Raw genomic sequence first — 9,692 nt, 5'->3', positions numbered from 1 at the left:
GGCTGGGGATTCGAACCCGCCACCTTAGGTGTACGTGGCTGGCGCCTTAGCCGGTTGAGCTATAGGCGCCGAGCCCTGATTTGTTTCTTAATCTCCAGTGCCCAGCACGGCACTTGGCAGAGTGGCACTGGGTAAAGGCTTGTTGAATGACTCCCTGCTAGCAACCATGGATGGTGACCGACCCCTACCTGGTCTGCCCTGCTTCCTCTTCCATCTTGGAGATGCTGCAATTCTCCAGGATCATGTGACCAGAGATGTCCAAGGACATCAGGTTCCCCAGCTTCTGCACAAAGAGGCTCAGCACCTTCCGAGTCAGCTTGAACTTGTAGTAGCTAGAAAGGCGGTCTCGGGAGATGTCCAGGTGTCTAGAGATTGGGGTGCAGACCATGGGTCAGGAGCTGGGGACAGGTTGGGACTGCCTTGGAGACCCATGTTCCTTTAGTCCTTAGCAGGGTTGGGGGGTATGCCTGTCACAACTGCTCTAGGACATCTGGGGAAAAACCCTAAATAGCCCATATCCTGCTGAAATACTAGGTTTAAGGAATAGGAAAGTCTCTTCCACCCCTACCCTCTGCCTGGCCAAGGGCTTCTGAACCCTGTGGGACTGACAATACCAACTTCCCTGCCCACCCTTGCCCTGGTGAGCAGCTCACCGCAGCTTGTGCAACTGGACAATGACACGGATGTGGTCATCCGACAGGTCCATGTTGTAGAGCACAAGGGATACCAGGCTGTCTTTCCACTGGGTCAGAAAGGCAGCGTCGCTTGTCTGAATGCCTGAGAGGTCCAAGGCAGCCAGAGAGTTGAGCGGCCGCAGCAGGGACTCCACAGGGATCCCATCGATCATGCGGCCCAAGTTGAGGAAGCGGAGGCGGCTAAAGCCCTCGAAGGTAAAGTCCTTAACCAGCACCTGGCAGGTGGGGTTGACGAGGCACTCGTCTTCACAGCCCCCTGGGTTCTCCTCCTCGTAAAAAATGTTGGCACAGCCGAAGAGGCTTAAGGACACCAGCGTGTGGCTAAAGCTCCTCAGCGTCTGCAGGCTCTTGGCGGACAGCTTCTCGCAGTTGGTCAGGTACAGCTCCACCAGGTCCTGGTAGCAGTCACAGCACCACCATTATCACTGTCACCACCCCCCTCCCCACCCTAGGCCTTGCCCTGGGCTTCAGGAGGGCTGGAAAGGGGGTTTGCACAGCTGGGGAAAGCACTGGAGAGGCTTTGGGAGGGGTGTGCTAGAGGCCAGCAGCCCTGCCCCTGCTCAGTGTTTGATCCCCTTGGGCCAGACTTGGTTTGGCCAGCCCTGGTGCCCTGGGAAGCAGCTCTCACCTGCTTGCGAATGGCTTCTAGGTCCTGGTCCTGCACCAGGTCTTCACGGAGGTGGATGCGGGTGAGACGGGTGCTGCGAGGGTCTGAGAAGAGGCTGAAGAAGCTCTCGTGCGGCTCAAAGTTGCAGGCAGCATTGACCAGCTCCACATACCTGGGAAAGAAGAAGTTCTGGCTCAGAGGAGGCACTTCCTTCAAAGCACAAGCCCTCCCCTCCCTGTAGCCTCCTCTTCCTTCTCCTGGTAGTATCTGTTTGGATCCTGATTACGCTACAGGTGAGATTAAGGGTACCCAGGGACGAAGAGTCTAAAGGTAGCTCTCTGGGTGACTCCTGGGATTCAAAACCTCTTATCAATAGCAAATCCTGAGCTCTTCCCCCTTGAAGCCCAGACACTACCAGGACAAACATGGACACTGATGCCTCCTCTCCAAATAAACATGCCCACGCCCTCCACGCACACTGCAGCAGCAGCCCCACCCCCATAGTCACACACATCACCTTCTTTAAGCCCCTACTGGAACCCTTTGAAACAGGTGAGTCCTACTGAGGTACTAATTAATGCAAAAATCCTGGTCTGGTGGAAAAGGTTTTGGATTCAAAACACTCTGAAATCTAAATCCTGGCTGCTCCCAACCTGGGCATCTTCACAAAAGTAACTGAACTTCCCCAGACCTCAGTTTCTTCATCTGTAAAACAGACATAACTCTCATCTGCAATGTTCAACCTAGTGTCTAACTCACAGTAAACACTAAGGACAATCCAGCTCTTCCCTCAGGTCCCACAGGCTGCTGCTTTCCTATGCACTTGCTTGGGCTAGTAATTTCCTTTTGGGGCATCTGGACCAAGCTCCCAGAATCAGGTGAATGCAGATTCCAAGAACCCCTCAGAGGGGCCACATAAAAATCCCCTGGATGATTCCATCCTTGGTCATGGATCCAGTATTCTGGCACTGGCACGTGGACCCACATGTGTCCATGCGCAGCCAGTTCACAGGCGAGTGCTTGAACATGCACACACACACGTGCATGTAGAAATGGCATATAACTCCCTCACTTATATGCAGACTTTTATATCACTGCACCTCTAAATGCACACATGCAGTTTCAAACTCTAACACACCTTATGTCTACATAAGCCTGAATGTGTACATACGCCCATTCCTTCACATGCACACGTATATACCTTTGAGGTTATGGACATTCCACTCTTCTCTCGCACCCACGGATATCCATGTGCACACACATTAGTACCCACAGCCCCCCTCACCCATGATTACACACACAGTCCCAATCTCTCCACACATGCTCATGCTAACCCCCTGCTTCCACCCCCGGCTTAGCCTTGCTCACTCATTGACGAGCTGGTCACAGATCTCGCTGGGCAAGAAGATATCTGGATGTAGCCGCAGGGTCTCCTTGTCCAGCAGGTAGCCCAGGGTGCCATCCAGGTTGCGCAAGCAGAAGTCAGTACAGAGGGCCATCAGGGATTCAGGAGTATCGGATGCCATGCTGGGGGCAGGCAGGTGGGCCGCTCCAGGATAAGGACCCCTGGGGGCGATAATGAGTCCCCAATCCTCACAGGATCATTGGCAGAGCTGAAGCCTAGGAAATGAGAAAGAAGCCAAGTGACACAAAAGGGCGAGAGCCATTGGCTGTCTCATGTCTACCCTTTGGACAAGGAAACTGAGGCCCTGGAAATCTCTCAAAGTAGCAGCTTTGTAGGGCCAGGCCCAAGACTCCTGACTCTGTCTCTTGCTCCTTTCTGCTGTGTCACTATCTGTTCATTTGACCTGCAAAGAACATGGGGCCTTGTTCAACCATTTCTTTGCCTTAGGGTAGGCAGACAAGTGTGTGTTAAGGACCCACTGCATGGATGGAGATGATAGGGACTTTTATGATCTGCTTCCTACAACCCTAATCCTAATAGCTACAGTGGAGTGTCCCATACTGTGTGGTACTTCTTTATCTCAAAACAAACAAACAAACAAACAAACAAAAAAAACGGTGCCTGTGGCTCAGTGGGTAGGGCACCAGCCCCATATACCGAGGGTGGCAGGTTCAAGCAGGGCCCTGGCCAGCTAAAACAGCAATAATAACAACAATAACAACAAAAGCCAGGCATTGTGGCAGGCGCCTGTGGTCCCAGTTACTCAGGAGGCTGAGGCAAGAGAATTACTTAAGCCCAAGATTTGGAGGTTGCTGTGAGCTGTGATGCCACAATACTTTGCCGAGGGAGACAAAGTGAGACTGTCTCAAAAAAAAAGAGTCTCACTTTGTTGCCCAGGCTAGACTGCTGTAGGGAGCTGGGAATACAGGTATGCCATCACACCAAGCTAATTTTTCTATTTTTAGTAGAGACAGAGTCTCACTCTTACTCGGGCTAGTCTCGAACTCCTGAGCTCAAGCAATCCTCCTGCATCAGCCTCTCATAGTGTTAGGATTATAGGCATGAGCCACTGTGCCTGGCCTGTGTAGTGATAGAGCTATCACTGAGTACTGAGTATGACTGAATACTTGGTATATATGCCAGGGGCCTCACAGACGTGGTATCTCTGAATCTCATGGTGTATGATTAAAAATGATGGCTCCTAGGCCAAGGCAGGGGGATACCTGAGCTCACAGGTTCGATACCAGCCTGAGCAAAACCAAAATCCTGTTTCTAAAAATGGCCAGGCATTGTGGCAGGCACCTGTAGTCCCAGCTTCTCCGGGAGGCTGAGGCAAGAGAATCGCTTAAGCCCAGGAGTTTGAGGTTGCTGTGCACTGTGACACCACGGCACTCTTCCGATGGTGACAAAGTGATACTGTCTCAAAACAAACAAACAAAGAAACAAACAAACAAGAAATGATGGTTCCTTCCTCCTGAGGGAAATGAAAAAAGTCTGTCTGCATAGAAATTTGGGCATGAATATTCATAGCAGCATTATTTGTAATAGTTAAAAAGTGTACACAATCCAAATATCCAACTGATGAATAAATGAAATATGGATCTATCCATGCAATGGAATGGTATTCAGTCATAAAATGCTGAATATTATATGTACCATAATGCTAGATCTTGAAAAAACATTATGCTATGTGAAACTAGTTATAAAAGATCATGTTACATGATTCCATTTATATACCATGTCCAGGCTCAGCGCCTGTGGCTCAAGTGGCTAAGGTACCAGTCACATACACCTAAGGTGGCGGGTTCAAATACAGCCTGGGCCCGCCAAACAACAATGACGGCTGCAACCAAAAAATAGCTGGGCGTTGTGGTGGGCGCCTGTGGTCCCAGCTACTTGGGAGGCAGAGGCAGGAGACTCGCTTGAGCCCAGGAGTTGGAAGTTGCTATGAGCTGTGATGCCACAGCACTCTACCCAGGGGGACAGCTTGAGTCTCGGTCTCAAAAAAAAAAAAAATGTCCAGTCAGAATAAGCAAATCTACAGAGACAGAAGTAGCTTGGTGGTTGAGGGAACTGGGGAGGGACTACAAAGGGATATCGAGTTTTTTTTAGGGTGATAGAATGTTCTAAAATTGATTGTGGTGATGAGCACACACTCTAAAAAGCACTTATTGGCCAGGTGGGGTGGCTCACACCTGAAGTCCTAGCACTCTGGGAGGCCTAGGCAGGTGGATCACTTGAGCTCAGGAGTTCAAGACCAACCCAAGCAAGAGCCAGACCTCACCTCTACTAAAAATAGAAAAACTAGCTGGCTATTGTGGCAGGTGTCTGTAGTCCCAGCTACTTGGGAGGCTAAGGCAAGAGGATCACTTGAGCCCAGGAGTTTGAGGTTGCTGTGAGCTATGATGCCATAGTACTCTACCCAGGGCCACAGAGTGAGACTCTGTATCAAAGAAAATAAATAAATAAATAAAAAACCATTTTACTGTACAATTTAAATGGGCTACTGATAAGATATGTGAATTATAATGTATCTCAATAAAATCCTTATTTAGGCTGGGTGTGGTGGCTCATGCCTATTGTAATCCCAGCACTCTGTGAGACCGAGGCAAGTGGACTGCTTGAGCTCACAGATTTGAAAGCACCCTGAGCCAGAGTGAGACCTTGTTTCTAAAAATAGCTGGGCATTGTCGCAGGCACCTGTAGTCCCAGCTACTAGGAAGCTGAGGCAAGAGATTTGCTTATGTCCAAGAGTTTGAGGTTGCTGTGAGCTATGACATCACAGCACTGTACCCAAGGGTACAAAGTAAAGACTCTCTAAAAATAAATAAATAAATAAATCCTTATTTAAAAAAGTGAAGGCTCCTACTAGCTTGATAACCATTTAAAGATTTTTTAAAATAGGGTTCAAAAAGTGCTAATCAGCCTAGCTTGATGACTCAAGCCTGTAATCCTAGCACTTTGGGAAACCCAGGCAGGGGGATTGCTTTAGGCCAGGAGTTCCAAACCCCGACAGGCAATAGCGAGACCTTGTCTCTATAAAATAAAAAAGGCTGGATGCCATGGCTCATGCCTGTAATCCCAGCACTCTGGGAAGCCAAGGCAGTGGATTGCTTAAGCTCACAGGTTCGAGACCAGCCTGAACAAGAGCGAGACCTCATCTCTACAAACAAAAACAGCTGGGGGCGGCACTTGTAGCACAGTGGTTATGGTGCCAACCACATGCAATGAGGGTGGTGGGTTCGAACCCAGCCTGGGCCAGCTGAACATCAATGACAACTACAACAAAAAAATGGCTGAGTGTTATGGTGGGTGCCTATAGTCCCAGATACTTGGGAGGTTGAGGTTTGAAGTTGCTGTGAGCTGTAATGCCATAGCACTCTACTGAGGGCGACAGATGAGACTCTGTCCAAATAAATAAATAAATAAACAGCTAGGCGTTGTGGCAGGCACCTGTAGTCCCAGCTATTTGGGAGGCTTAGGCAAGAGAATCACTTAAGCTCAAGAGTAGGAGGTTACTGTGAGCTATGATGCCATAGCATTCTACCAAGGATAAAAAAGTGAGATTCTCAAAAATAAAATAAAATAAAGACAACCCATGGAATGGGAGAAAACATTTGCAAATCCTAAGTCTGAATTTCTCCAAAGAAGACACATAAGTGGTCAACAAGCACATGAAAAGATGCTGAATGTCAATCATTAGGGAGATGTCACAATAGGACGCTGCTCCACACCAACTAGGACGGCCATAACAAGTAAGATGGACAGGCCAGGCACAGTGGCTCATACCTGTAATCCTAGCACTCTGGGAGGCTAAGGTGGGTGATTGCCTAAGCTCATGAGTTTGAGACTGGCCTGAGGCAGAGTGAGACCCAGTCTCTAAAAATGGCTGAGCATTTTGGCCGGCACCTGTAATCCCAGCTATTAAGGAGTCTGAGGCAAGAAGATCACTTGAGCCCAAGAATTTGAGGTTGCTGTGAGCTATTAGGAAGCCACTGCAGCACTCTACCCAGGGTGACAGAGTGAGACTCTCTAGAAAAAAAAAAAAGAAAAAAGAAAAAAACATTAGCCGAGCATGTTGGCTTGAACTTATAGTTCCAGTTACCAGAACAGCTGAGACAGGAGGATCAGTTAAGCCCCCAGGAGTTAGAAGCTGCAGTGAGCTATGATGACACCACTGCACCCTAGGCTGGGAAACAGAGTAAGACCCAGTTTCTTTTTTCAAGACAGTTTTATTATGTCGCCCTTGGTAGAGTGCTTTGGCGTCATAGCTCACAGCAACCTCAAACTCTTGGGCTCAAGTGATTCGCTTGCCTCAGCCTCCCAAGTAGCTGGGACTATAGGCGCCCACCACAACGCCTGGCTATTTTTTGGTTGCAGCCATCGTTGTTGTTTGGCGGGCCGGGCTGGATATGAACCCGCTACCTTAGGTGTATGTGGCTGGTGTCCTAGCCACTTTTGCCATAGGCGCCGAGCCAGGACTTGTATTTCAAATACATGAGCAACTTGGTTTTTGTGTGTGTGTGTGAGACAGAGCCTCACTATGTCGCTCTAGTTAGAGTGCTGAGGTTGTTACAGCAACCTCAAACTCTTGGGCTTAAGCAATTCTTTCGCCTCAGCCTCCCAAGTAGCTGGGACGACAGGTGCCCACCACAACGCCTAGCTATTTTTCGTTGTAGTTGTCATTGTTGTTTAGCAGGCCTGGGCCAGTTCGGTGTACGTGGCTGGCACCCTAACCACTGAGTTACAGGGTGCTGAGCCTTCTTTTTTTTTGAGACAGAGTGTCACTCTGTCACTCTGGATAGAGTGCTGTAGTATCTTAGCTCACAGCAACTTCAAACTCTTGGGTTCAAGTGATTTTCTTGCCTCAGCCTCTCTAGTAACTGGGACTACAGGCATCTGCCACAATGCCTGTCTATTTTTTTTTTTTTTGAGACGGAGCCTCAAGCTATCCCCCTGGGTAGAGTGCCATGGCATCACGCTCACAGCAACCTCCAACTCTTGGGCTCAAGCGAGTCTCCTGCCTCAGCCTCCCAAGTAGCTGGGACTACAGGTGCCCGCCACAACGCCTGGCCATTTTTTGGTCGCCGCCATCATTGTTGTTTGGCGGGCCCGGGCTGGGGATTCGAACCCGCCACCTTAGGTGTATGTGGCTGGCGCCTTAGCTGCTTAAGCCACAGGCGCCGAGCCAATGCCTGTCTATTTTTAGAGATGGGGTCTTGCTCTGATGCAGGCTGGTCTGGAACCTATAAGGTCAAGCAATTTACCTGCCTGTGCCTCCCAGAGTGGTGGGGTTACAGGTGTGAGCCATCGTGCCCAGCCTACATGAGCAACTTCTGCAAATTAGTTTGGAAAAATAAAAGACACAGAAAATTAGAAAATGGGAAAAGAGGCTGGACTCAGTGGCTCACGCCTGTAATCCTAACACTCAGGGAGGCATTGCTTGAGTTTATGAGTTCAAGCCCAGCCTGAGCAAGAACAAGACCCCGTCTCTACTAAAAATAGAAAAAGTGAGGCAAGAGGATCACTCAAGCTCAAGAGTTGGAGGTTGCTGTGAGCTATGATGCCACAGCACTCTACCCAGGGAACAGCTTGAGACTTTGTCTCAAAAAGAAAAAAAATGGGAAAAGACTTGAACAGGCATTTCATAAAGGAGGATAGTGAAATGGACAAACAATAAACATAGGAAAAGCTCTCAGCTTCATTAGTATTAGGGAAATGCATGGTAAAACCACAATGAGAGGCCATTTCCCACCCACTAGTTGGCTCAATTAAAAACAACAGCAACAACAACACAGGCATTACCCAGAACAGTGAGAAGTCTTGCATACTATTGGTCAGAGTGTAAATTAGTGTGAACTGGGAGTGTAACTGGAACACTTATTTGTTTTGTGTTTGTTTTTGAGACAGTGTCTTCCTCTATTATCTGGGCTAGAGTGCCATGGCCTCAGCCTCCATCACAGCAACCTCAATCCTCCTGTCTCAGCCTTCCAAGTAGCTGGGACTGTAGGTACCCCAGCAAGGGGCCTTGCTCTTGCTCAGGCTGGTCTCTAACTCCTGAGCTCAAGTGATCCTCCTGCCTCAGCTTCCCAGCATGCTAGAATTACAGATGTGAGCTACCATATTGGGCCTTAGAATACTTGTTGAACATTATTTGCTAAGTTGAACATACACGTATGTTCAATGTTTTGCAATTTCACACACTTATAGTTTCATACCCAACAGAAACACGTATGTAAATTTGCACCCAAGTTACAAAGATCCTACTATGTATAACTCACACTTATGAATGGAGGCTATTATGGTAAGCATCTGAGTTACAAATATCTGACATATGAACTTATGAATGGAGGCTATTACAGGTAATAGGTAAATGTACCTGTTCCAATTTACATACAAATTTAACTTAATAACAAAGCTACAGAACCTACCTCATTCATAACCCAGAGACTGACCGTAAACTAAATAGAATGTTCACAGTAGCACTACTCATAATGGCCCCAAATGAAAGAGAACCTGAATATCCACTGACATTAGAATGGATAATTATGGTACATTTACTCATGAAGTACTCATTGCAGTGAGAACATACAACCAACTGTTAAGTGCTTGGATGAACCTCAAAATGTTTACTGAAAGGAGCCAGAAAAAAAGAATATATACTGTATCAATCCATTTATGTTTTACTCTAGTAGGTTCAAAAATGGGCCGGCACAGCAGCTCACGTCTGTAATCCTAGCACTCTGGGAGGCCAAAGTGGGAGGATCCCTTGAGCTCAGGAGTTTGTGGAGACCAGCCTGAGCAAGAGTGAGACTTTGTCTCTATTAAAAATGAAAAAAGGCTCAGTGCCTGTGGCTCAAGTGGCTAAGGCACCAGCCACATACACCTGAGCTGGCGGGTTTGAATCCAGCCTGGGCTGCCAAACAACAATGACGGCTGCAGCCAAAAAATAGCCGGGTGTTGTGGCGGGCACCTGTGGTCCCAG

General features: G+C 48.3%; 1 protein-coding gene across 3 annotated transcripts in view; it reads right to left on the bottom strand.

The window, feature by feature from the left end:
• The window catches only part of ZER1 (zyg-11 related cell cycle regulator), a 38,048-nt gene that overhangs the window by 19,188 nt on the left and 9,168 nt on the right, over positions 1–9,692 (bottom strand). For all 3 annotated transcript variants that reach the window (XM_012808298.2, XM_023516145.1, XM_023516146.1), the window contains 4 exons: positions 2,671–2,922; positions 1,324–1,474; positions 654–1,090; positions 189–365 (listed from right to left, as the gene is read on the bottom strand). In XM_012808298.2, coding sequence (XP_012663752.1) covers positions 189–365; positions 654–1,090; positions 1,324–1,474; positions 2,671–2,828 — 923 coding nt within the window. In that variant the 5' untranslated portion in view covers positions 2,829–2,922. The remainder of the gene's footprint in view (positions 1–188; positions 366–653; positions 1,091–1,323; positions 1,475–2,670; positions 2,923–9,692) is intronic.

The sequence above is a fragment of the Otolemur garnettii genome, unplaced genomic scaffold (assembly GCF_000181295.1).
Source record: "Otolemur garnettii isolate 467f Iridium unplaced genomic scaffold, OtoGar3 scaffold00087, whole genome shotgun sequence".
NCBI lineage: Eukaryota > Metazoa > Chordata > Mammalia > Primates > Galagidae > Otolemur > Otolemur garnettii.
This window is presented reverse-complemented; position numbering and strand designations above follow the sequence as displayed.